General features: G+C 52.0%; 1 protein-coding gene across 1 annotated transcript in view; it reads right to left on the bottom strand.

Annotated features, from left to right (window-relative positions):
• Positions 1-11,719, bottom strand: part of LOC110324576 (cholesterol 24-hydroxylase) — a 26,036-nt gene that overhangs the window by 7,400 nt on the left and 6,917 nt on the right. Inside the window, exons 2-9 of the mRNA XM_021202247.2 lie at positions 10,188-10,268; positions 9,530-9,611; positions 7,365-7,438; positions 6,852-6,938; positions 3,444-3,582; positions 2,766-2,876; positions 1,851-2,001; positions 1,605-1,667 (exon numbers count right to left, since the gene is read on the bottom strand). Of these exons, the coding sequence (XP_021057906.1) occupies positions 1,605-1,667; positions 1,851-2,001; positions 2,766-2,876; positions 3,444-3,582; positions 6,852-6,938; positions 7,365-7,438; positions 9,530-9,611; positions 10,188-10,268 (788 nt within the window). The remainder of the gene's footprint in view (positions 1-1,604; positions 1,668-1,850; positions 2,002-2,765; positions 2,877-3,443; positions 3,583-6,851; positions 6,939-7,364; positions 7,439-9,529; positions 9,612-10,187; positions 10,269-11,719) is intronic.

Raw genomic sequence — 11,719 nt, 5'->3', positions numbered from 1 at the left:
TCACAGAGGTCAGGCAGGACACCATCAACTCAGCAGGGTCACAGAGGTCAGGTAGGACACCATCAACTCAGCAGGGTCACAGAGGTCAGGCAGGACACCATCAACTCAGCAGGGTCAAGCTTCCCCTGGGGTGACTTGGCTGCAGGAAGGGGCACTGAGTCACGTGAAAGCAGTTGAGAGGGACAAGTGGCTCAGCAGGTAGACACCAGTGACCAGCCAAGCCATCTCCCTGCCTGCTGGCACAGGGAGGTGATGCCACCTGCTCCTAGAATCTGGGCCAGGACAGCTCAGGCGTGGCCAGGATGGCCCGGGCTGCCTGAGGCATGTGCAGCAGAGCATCCCCTCCTAGCCCCCTAGCTTCACACAGGCTTAGGGTGGGCTGTGAGGAGGGGAAGGATTGCTCACTGGGAGGCAGGTGGGGAGCCCAGGGAATAGCAGCAGTCCCAGCTGGCGAGGGAGAGGGTGAGCTTCAGGCTCTCTGGGCCTCCCGCACCAGACCTGGCTCCATTCAGATGTGGGTTTGTGCTTGCTTTTCTCTTTGTGTGTGTATGTGGGGAACACGTGTTCATATGTGTGCGCATGTATGCAGAGACCAGAGGTCAACCTCTGGTGTCATTCCTAGGGGCCTGTCCACCTTGCTTTTCAAGGCAGGGTCGCTCACAGGCATGGAGCTGAGGTTAGGCTGGCTGGCCAGGGAGTCCCAGGGACCCCATCTCCCCTCCCTGCACTGGATTTGGGTGAATACCACTGCACACAGCCTTTTATGTGGGCGCTGTAGCTCCAACTCCGTTCCTCATGCTTGCATGGTGAGCAGTTTACCAACCAAGCTATTCCCTGGCCCTCAGAGACGCTTCGGACCTGTGTGAGGAGGGTGCCCTGCAGTGCAGCTCTAAGGTGGTCTCTGTATGGTTTCTGCCCACCTGGACACATCTCATCCATGTGGCAGGCTCCCGTCCAACAGAACGTGTCTGTCTGCTTCTGCCAGGGGACCTTGACTTGCCCTTCACTGTTCACCTGAGCCATCCTAGTATCTGTTCATCTTGTCCTATTTGTGGGGGTTCCTGCCGCACAGGGCTGTGGGAGTCTCCACACCATGCAGCCTTGCTAATATGGAACAGGTAACCCTTATGATGGGGAAGACAGCCCTCACCAAATCAACTCAGATAAACATAGCCTCAAATCAGGAGGGAACTCTCTGGACATGAGGATAGCTTTTACTTGGGTCAAAAATGTGCTCAGTGGGCAATCACTGAGGGCATCCATGAGGAGGAGGCATCTGCCAGATTGCTGGAGGTGAGGAGGGGCTTTCTAGGTGAGCAGTCATACTCTGGAGATGAGCAGATGAGTGAACGTTATTGGCACATACTTATATCAAGCCAATAAATCTGAAACGGGCAACCCAAAATTTACAGCCAAGCTCTCCTGAGCCAAAGAAGCCAGCTTCCCAAACAGCCCAACCACTTGCGAGGTCACAAGGACAGCAAGAAGTCAGGCTCCCTTCCCCCTGGGACCTGCGGGGAACTAGGCTTAGACAAGCCCTGAGCTAAATCGGGATTAAGGTGCCCAGAGCAAAGCTTGGGCCCAGCACACCACAAGCTACGCACCCGCAATGAAGAAGGTGACAAAGTTATCCAGCAGAACCTCATCGTCCTGAGCTCCCTCTTCAGCTGAAAGGCAAGGACACATTCAGCCCCTCCGCAGCCCGGGCTCACAGGCTCACGGGGCATCAGGGCATCGCTTTCTCTAAAGCCAGAGGCACAGCCAATGGTGAGGAGGAGCGTTGGATGGTGGGACAGGAGCATCCCGAGCCCGCGCAGGCCCGCTCCTGGGTGCCCCACCTCACTCCGCACCTTTGAGGATCTGCGTGAGGATGTCGGCCGGCACATCCTCGCCCCTCGTCAGGGCCTCGCGGCGGCGCTGCACCCAGTCCTTCCCCACCTGGCGCAGCAGACGGACGCTCTCGCGGATCTCCCGAAGCTGCTTTCTCTTCCCGGGCATGAACTGCAGGAGAGGCAAGGCTCAGGCAACCTTAAGGTCCCCGGGTCCCTCCTCAGGCCCCACCCAGAAATCCACAGAGCAGCATGCTGGGGAGAACGTGAGAAAATTCTAGAAAAGATCAAGCAGCCAGGCAGACCAGAACAACACGGCAGACTGAGTCCAAGCATGAGCTTCCCCCTCCTGCACCAAATCCTAGAAATGATGGAAAGGGAGGCCCTTCTGCCTCAGCACTGGGAAGAAAGAGCCCCTGAAGGAGGGAGACAGTCAGGGCTGGAGTCAATGGCTGAAAAGATGGAGTGGTGTCTGGGGCTGCAAGCACATAGACGGAAAGCCCCAGGAACAGAAGGGAACCGAAGACTGGCTCAGGAATCACCTTTCCCCTTTCTTCTTCTTCATGTCTAGGATAAGCAAGTGATAGCTGGAGCTATAACAGCCATCTTATGACAATGAGGTGATGTGCTGAGGACAGTGGAACACAAAGACAGAAGAATCCAGAACATCTGGCATGGCGAAGTCATCACAGCACCCTAGAATGTCTGCTTTGAGGATTGTTTAACACAAGACAAAAATGAACTCCTGACTTACATTACGTACGCCTCTCTGATTATGTCCTTCCGCTCTTAGGTAAGGCATGCAAATGTGCATTCGGAAGTCATTCTGGACACACTGGCACACAAAACCCATTCTGAAAGAAATCACTGAAGGAGGCACTTCAGCACATGCAGAGGCACAAATACAACGAGGTCCCTGGGAAGGGCAGGCAGTACCTTTGCCAGGGTGTTACGGGATGCACTGATGCCCTCCAGCATAACCTTCACTGCCTGGGACAGCGGCTTCTGGGCACCCAGTAACATACTGGTCTCCATCCCAAAAGCTGCCTGTGGAACAGAAAGTTGAGGTCAAACCTGGAGACACAGGGGCAGCACAGAGCCTCACACAGGCGGCTGGAGACCTGGGCCTTGTTCTGTGTCATGCATGCCTCACAGTGACCCATGAGGAGTCCTAAGCATCCTGAGCTTCTGCCTGGTCCAATGCTGTTTCTCCCTGAGCTGCAGCCTTCCCTGGGGTGTACATTCACACACCAGGGCACCGTCCATGACTCCACTGACTGCCTCCACATGGGCTTTGTGCTACCAAGTCCACTGTGACCAGTCCAGCCCTATCCCACAGGGGTGTAGAGGAGAATGGAGCCAGGTGGGCCTCAGAAAGCATCCACAGTTGCCTTGACCAGCTAAAGCCAGTCCCAATACCTCTGAGGGTGCATTTCTGGGGCCAGAGTCAGAACCCCAATCTCAAACTAGGTCACTTTTAGTAGCCAAGGAGATGAAGCATATGAAGATCATGCAGAGCCCAGAATAGCCGGTGAGCTACAGGAGGAGGAAAAGAGGAGAGAGGCCCCCAAGGCCTCCCCACCCCCACCCTCACCAGCCAGCACTACCCATCACCTTGGCCAGGATGTCGATGGTGGCGCAGGTCAGCATGTCCTGCATGGACACGGGTGTCTGTCCATCTGCCTTAGCTTCTAAGATTTCCACCAGCTGCTCTGCCTTCTCGTTGAACGTCTCCATCAGACTGACCAAGGAGCTGGGGACGCAGCATAGGCATCCCGTGGGGAGGCGGCTCACCACCCATCCCGTGGGGAGGTGGCTCCACCCTGCCCTGCACTCTGCCCCGCTAGCCTCCCAAACCAACTCCCAGCCTGGGCCTTGAAATTCTGGTGTCCCCTACAGTCCTAAAGACAGCTCCATGGAACCCGTCCTGCCCCTCTGTCTGCACTGTCTGTTCCCCTTACCTGCCTGAGCCAGGCCACCATTTGAAGTCTGGTTTTCCCATCTCCTGGTCCTGAGCAGACACAGTGCCTGAGTCTAATGAAGTGGTCTAATTCCACTCTAAACGGAATTGAGACCCCAGACGCCATACGCAACTCAGCTCCCACAGCCACTGTGTTCTCTGCCCTGGGACATCTCCCAGGCACAGAATTTAGAGAGGTAAATGGAAGGACATACTCCAAACTCAAAACCAGCAGCCACGGGAGGCAGGAAGGGAGAAAGGCACATTTTCCATTACATATTTCCAAGTTTTCACGGAGAGAAAATGATGTTTATAATTAAAAGTATTGAATTATAATCTGAAAAAAGGGTACATGGATAATTTTTGACCTGCTAAGATTTGTGTATTTTTATTTTATGTGTATGGGTGTTTTGTCTGCATGTATGTAAGTGTGTCACACACATGCCAGATGCCAGTGGACACCAGAAGAAGGCTTCAGATCCCCTGGACCCTGGAGTTAAGACAGTTGTGGGCCATCATGTTGGTGCTGGCACTTGAGTGTGCACATGCATACGTGCACGTGGATGCACTCATAGCAGTCAGAGGACAACCTGTGGGAACTGGTTCTCTCATCCCACCGAGTGGATCCCAGGAATCAGACCCAAGTCATCAGGCCTGCCTCTACTCACTGAGCCATCTTGCTGCCTCCAACACTCTAGTCTTTCATGGGGGGACAAATAGACCAAGCTCTTCCAGTAAAAGAAAAATCTAGAAAAGTAGAAAGTGGAAGTGTACTTCCCAGTTCTGTTTAAAGTGTAAGTGACACTGTGTGGGGACAGTGGCCGGAGACCGACCCACCAACACTTCCTATTCGTCCCTCACTGGTGACTTAGGACTCAGCCTGGTAATGCGCATCGTCCAGTCTCTCATCCCTACGGCTTGATAACGCAGGTGTTCACAATGAAGTCTATCTCTGAGGTAGAGCCTTGATGACTGGTGAGAGCTCTCACAAATGCAAATGAACGTCCAGCCCCTGAGAGGGCCAAGACGCCACACCTTGTGCTGTGTGTCTCAGAGCAAAGGATGGTTTTGCTTATGGGTTAGGCAGGTACGCATAGTGCATGTGCACATGCATACTGGTGTGTGGGTGTACCCATCCAACTTGGTGGCAAGAATCTCTACTAGATAAGCCACCCTACTGGCCTGCTCCTCACGTCAGGACCCTGTGCTTAGAACCTTCTGGTTGGGATCTGTGTCCCCCATAAGTGAGGCAGCAGCCGTGGGCCTCAGCTGGCTCTCTGTCTCCACTCTGATCCTGCCCATCCCCACTCTGGCAGAGACAGCACTGCCTGGGTGTGAGCTCAGCCCTGGAGGGGCTACCTAAGCTGGGTATCAAACGGGCAATGGGAATTTCCTAGAGAAAGCACACTGTAAAAAGGAACATGGTGGCTGTAGGTGGTGGGAACCAGCAACTAGTAAGGTATGTGCAGACTGGGGGTGAAGGGCTGACCTCCATTTTTCAGTTGACAGCCACTCAAAGCCACCAAGCAGTAGGGTGGGATAGGTATGAGGTTTACTGACATCTGTCCAGGACAGTGAAAAAGATCCATTGAAGAAAGAAGATAGGAGTTCTAGGAGAGGCTACGGGGATGGCTCAGAAGGGATGTTCACACAGGACCCACAGATTACTCATTCTAGAGTGACCTACAGCCCAAACCCCTGATTAACCCTTGCCCTGACTTCTCGACAAAGTTGGCATGGCCGTCTTATGTCAGACTATCAGGATGAGCTGTGGGATGATTCTTGAAGCAGGATGGGGTGTCTGTCACTCTGTTTCTACAAGAAGGCAGACCCAGGCCCTGTCACCAGGAGACTACAAACAAGCCCAGGCTGCAGGACACTGTGCCAGCTGGCACTTGGGAGGCAGAGGCAGGCAGATCATTGTGAGTTTGAAGCCATCCTGGTCTATATAATGAGTCCAGAGACAGCCAGGGCTACATAGTGAGACTCTATCTCAGAAAACAAATGAACAAAACCAAAACAATCCACATGTGCACATATATATGAATGCAGTTCACTTGTTTGAGACAGGGTCTCACTGTGTACCTCAGGCTAACCTAGAACTTGTCATCCTCCTGTCTCAGTCTCCTCGGTGCTGGAGTTATAGACGTGCATCATACCCAGCACAATAAACACGGATACACACAGAGGACAAGTTTATAAATCAAATATAGTTCTAGCAGCAATAAGTCAACGTAAGTAAATGACTTTTTTTCTGTAAATTTAAGATGATATCTAAGTAAAACATTACTTCCCTCAGAATGTTGGACACAGACTCGGCATGCTACCCTGTGACTACAAATGGCATTTATGCCCAAGGGAAACAAAGGTACACATTCACACAAAATCCTGTGTGTCAATGTGACCTGGTGCAACTGTTCTTGATAGCTCCAAAGTGGAGACAACCCAATATCTACTAACCAAATAAACAACATATGATAGCCATGTGGTAGAACATTACTCAACAATGAAAAGGAAATAAATATTAGCACAGGCTATCACCATCAGTGTTGGTGAGAGGAGCCAGATAGGAAGGACTATGTACTGTTTGTCCGTGTATGTGAAATGTTGAGAATCCAGACAAAATTAGTGTGATTAAAAACTAAAGGATAATGGTGGCTCAGATCTATGATGACCAAACAGTCTACTGAATGGTACATTTTAAGTGAGTGAAGTATGTGGAATGTGATGTATAACTCAATAAAAGGGTTATTAAAAAAAAAAAAAGGCACCGTCAAGAATTAAAAACTGAAATGGATAAGAGACCCAAAAACTGAGTGGGGCAGCTTTGGATAGCAGGGGCTCCATCCCTGTCCCCACCTCTGGCCACTGGGGTCATGCAGCCCACAATGTTCCCAAGCCAGCCATGTAGGGGTCTCCTTCAACTCTCTCTCCTGACCTCTGATGTCCCTAAATTTCCTTTCACCTGGGTAAGGCCCCTGAATGAGGCCTCTCTACCAACGAGCCCTCTCCAGCCAGCACTACCCCTGGCCAGCAGGGCCCATCCCGTCCCACACGCTCACCTGCGGCTGAAGGCCAAGTCCATGACTCTCCTCTGCTTGTACCAGCGCCCATAGTCACATTCAGACACCAAGCCCTGGCCAAACAGTCTGCAAGAGACAGGAACTGGGTGCCAGAGAGAAGGTGGGAAGCAGGAGGGCCTGCTCGGTGGGCATGGGGTCACCTCGGATTGAGGAAAAGGCTCTGGGACTCGGTGGAGTGATGGCTAGCTCATGGGCTGGATATAGCCAGACCATAGTATGGGTAAGACAGTGAGTGTGACACTGTCCATTTAGCAGGAGAAAGAGGAAGTGTGACATGGGTTTCAAAACATTGTGTGCATCCTAAACCTGCCATTTTAAAATATATCGAAATAAATAAAGCAAGGTGAGCCTTTGTCCCAGCATCAACAATGCCCCCACCCCCATCTGCCTCCAGAGGGGAAAGAATGCCAGTCCTGAGAGTGGGATCACCATGCACAGGGCAGCCATCATGTGTCCTGTTCCCAGGGGAGTCCTCCTTCCTCTGGTCCTTACCTCTCCCCAAACACAGTCTGAATCGCACGGTACATCTTGGAGTCCTTGTTGTACTTGGTGGACATCAGGAACTTCTAAATATAATAACATAATATAATCTGTGAGACATGCATAATCCGTGAGAGGCCACACTCAGCACACAAGCACCAGCACCAAGCCCCGGCCCCCAAGGAACACAGCAGATACATGGCCAAGTGGACTCTTGTCCACATACCAGGAGGCCTGTGTTTAAGCAAGAGCAGCTGTAGAGGGATGTGGAAAGGGGTGCAGAGGTGCCGAGGGACTGTCCTATAAGCACACAGCTGGAGTGGGCACGGGACCCTACACCATATATTCCAAAGCTTTCCAAAGTGAAAGTGGCCCACACTGCTTTGAAGCCTTTGAAACACAGGAGAGACCCTCAGGATGGGCTCCCCGTCCACAGCCCCGGGCCAGTCCCAGATGAAGGAGTACTCTCTGGAGGAAGGGCCATCTTGCCTCTCAAAAGTTTGGTCCTGGAGCCTGGGAAGGAACTGAGAATTTCTCTAGTTTCCTGTGGGCTCCACTCTAGGGTCTCAAACCAAGCTTTTAGCTGAAAGGAAACCCCAGAGGTGGCTGACTTTCCACCATGAGCCACCCCAGGGACCTCTCAGCCCCACCCCACAAATCCCAATTTATAAATCAAGCTCTGCCATCACCCCACCCAGCCAAGACCGTGATAGCAGATGCCACCTTCCCGCTCCTTTCAAAGGTCCCTCACATCTGTAAGCCTCTCCTTAACTAAATGAGAGTCCGACCACGGAGCTGCCACCACCAGCTTCTCTCCCACAACCTGCTGTCCCAGAGGCTGGGAATCCATGACTGAGCACTGAGCTGAGTTTAGAGGGTGAGGGGGACACAATGAACCCCTTCCTCTGGTCACCTCTGCTGATGCCACACCAGAGGCGGTAACAGCTAAGGACTTATTCTGCTGCAGGCAACCACAAAACTGGGCAAATGGAAATGGATAACGTTTCTAATGTCAGATCTTTGGACGAGTCACGTGCAAACGTGTACTGAAAGGACAGAAGAGCAAGGCGAGGGAGGGCTACTCTAGCTTCTGCCCAGTCAATTCCAGGACAAAGACACTAACGGAGACCTAGATATAGCCCAGCAGCCATGCTAAGTGGGGAGGAACGACGTCAGGCTGCGGGTAGGCTGCGGGAGGCCGGCAGTTTCAGGCCAGCATCCTGGAGGAGAGTTATATATGTAGAAAGAGCCCCACCACACGGAGTCCTGAGCACTGCGTGAACATGCTGTGTACGTATGCATACACGGCGACACTGCATGATCTGAGCTAGCAGAAGGAATGGGCAGCCGTCAGCTCCGAGGCTCTCAGGGTTCAGACCTCGCCAGAACACATCAGCCTCAGACACGAGAGGCTGTGGGTACCTATTCCCTTTTGGAGGGGCTGGCCCAGCCTGGAGTCAAGTCTGGTCTAGCCTACACTACAGACCTTCAAGCGAGGCTGGAAAAGACCAGGCTCGTCTGCAAGCAAGTCACTCGTCAAGCTGAAGTCTAGTACTCTTTAAAGAAGTAAACAATAACCAAAAAAAAAAAAAAAAAAAAAATTTTTTTTTTTTTGAGACAGAGTCTCACTTTGTAGCTTGGACTGACCCAGAACTCACTGTGTAGGCCAGGCTGTCTTTGAATTCATAGAGATTCCCCACCACCACCACCTCTGTCTCCAGGCCACCCTGCCTGCAGAGAGCCACACCCACAAGTCCACTGTAGGATCAGCACCATTGACTGAGACGTTGCCAGGCATGGTCTAGAAGGCTTGCACACATCAATTCAGCCCCATGCTTAAGCCTGTAAGAGGCCGTCACCCCTGCTTTACAGATAAAGAAACTGAGGCACAAAATCAAAGTCACTTGGCCCAGGTCAGTGCTCAGATTTGAGTCCATTCCTGTAGATAGTGGGTACCTGTTCATGGTTAAAATTAAAAAAAAAAAAAAAAAAAGACCCACACTCCTCGTATGGGGGGGGGGCACTTAAGCCCCACCTCTAGGAAGATTGACAGCATCTATGGTAGCTGGAGCATCCAGGAACCTGCCACAGATCAGCAGAGAGGACACAAAGGAGGCTGCCTGGAAGGGCCCAGTGTCACCCACCAACCAGGGAAAGGAGGACATGGCACCTCCTACCTTGACTGACTCCGGACTCGTGACAATGACTGAGGTCTTGTGGAAGACATTGACTCTCACAACAGGACCATACTTCTTAGCCCTGGGGACAGAAGTAACTGTCAGTTCCCCCAAGTAGGAATCCCATCATCCCTGGCTCGGTGGGGCCCCACTCTCGGGAGGAGTAGCAGAAACATCCCATTCCAAGAGACACTCAGCCCCAGTCATGAGGGGCTGGGCTGGGGGTGGAGATGGGGGTCTCTTCTCTGTTGTTAACTCATTGTTAAGTTGGACCTCCTTAAATTCATTTCCCACATCCGTTAAACAAGAATTGAAATACCTTCCTCTGCCCACAAAAGCGTTTGGAAGTGTTTTTGAAAGACAGAAAATAACACCCCCAACAGTAACTGTCACCTGCGCTCCAAGCCAGTTCGTGGAAGGGGAAACTGAAGCCCAGAGATTCTAACAGTTGTTCTAAGGCGTCTTGGTGGTCAGCAGAAACCCAGGGGAGCTGCCAAGGTAGGAGCAACCTGAGTAAGGTGGGGTGACCTAGGAGGAGGCATGGGAGTGCCTGGGGCAGGGAGGCAGACTGAGGGTTTCTGCAGGAGGGGCTTAGACAAAGTGGGGATCCTGCTGAGAGACTCAGAGTAAACACAACAAGAGACAAATTGGGGCTCACCAATCCAAAAACACATCTTGGAGCACACGGCCACAAGCTTCGTCCTTTTTCCAAAAGTAGGGGAGATGTCCAAGAAGGAAGCTAGAGGAAAGGAGACAGCCGGTCTGGTAGCGGTCACCCTCGAGGGTATCCCTCCCCTCAGGACCAGGAGAGGTGGTCTTGGGAACTGAGGCTGAGGGAGGGGCATGGTGCTGGTTTGAGGGTGCCAGGCCCAAGGTGCTGGTGGTGCAAAGCCTGGTCCAATGGCACCAAAGACTTTCTTGGAGAGCAGTCTTACGTCAGTCCCTTTGGTCAGAGGGCGATAGCTGGCACGAAGGAAGGACTCAGTGCCTTCCTTTACGCATGTGACATTTGCCATGCTATGTCATACCCATGATCCCCAACGTCACATGGTCAGATTGCACCCTGCAATCACCATTATCATGATTATTTATAGGTCAGATGGAGACGGAGTGGTGAAACCATTTGCCTGGAGTGTGCAGCAGACACCAGGCAGAGAGAGCCCCACAGCGTCTCATCAGGGGACATATGGACTTCAGCGCAAGCACCAGTCACACATTCACCTGATCGCAGTCACAGACACACCTGATCACAGTCACACACTCACCTGATCGCAGTCACAGACACACCTGATCGCAGTCACAGACACACCTGCTCGCAGTCACACACTCACCTGATCACAGTCACACACTCACCTGATCGCAGTCACAGACACACCTGATCGCAGTCACANCACCTGATCGCAGTCACAGACACACCTGATCGCAGTCACACACTCACCTGATCGCAGTCACACACTCACCTGATCGAAGTCACAGACACACCTGATCACAGTCACACACTCACCTGATCACTGGCACCCTGATGCACGCTCCAAGTGGGCGTGCATACCATCTTATCCTCTTTGCTTTGCGGCCTCTTGAACAAGGTTGCAGTGAAATTACAATTGGAGCATTTGTTCTAAGTCACAGAACCCAGGACAGACCCAAAGAAGTCAAGGCAATAAGATGCCAGAGAGTCTGGTGACATGGGAAAACAACAAAGCTAGGATGTGACTCCATTGGTAGAGTGATTGTCTACCATTCGAGAAGCCCTGGGTTCCATCCCAACAATTGCATAACCTAAGTGTGGTGGTGTGCGCATTTGTAATCCCAGGACTCGGGGTATCGTGGTGGAAGCAGGAGGATAGAAGTCGGGGCATCCTCAGCTACATAAAGTTTGGAGCCAACCTGGGCTAGAGATTTGAGATGGGATGGTGATGAAGTGGTAGAGTAACAGGGACAGGTGTTGGAGGCAACATTTAATACAAATAAAGAGCACCCCTTCACAAGCTCACTGAAGGCTGAGAGATAACTCGGTTGTTAAATCGCCATGCAAAGTTGAGGGCCTGAGTTTTAATTCCAAGCACCAGTGTTTAAAAAAAAAAAAAAAAAAAGCATGGCAGATTGCTCTGTAATCCCCCATGCTGAGGAGATGACACTCACAGGCTGCTGGCATGACCAAATTGGTGAGCTGTGGGTTTAGTTAGAGAA

Source organism: Mus pahari, chromosome 7, assembly GCF_900095145.1.
Source record: "Mus pahari chromosome 7, PAHARI_EIJ_v1.1, whole genome shotgun sequence".
NCBI classification, from domain to species: Eukaryota; Metazoa; Chordata; class Mammalia; order Rodentia; family Muridae; genus Mus; species Mus pahari.
Note: the sequence above shows the minus strand (reverse complement) of the source record. Positions and strands in the feature narration are given on the sequence as shown.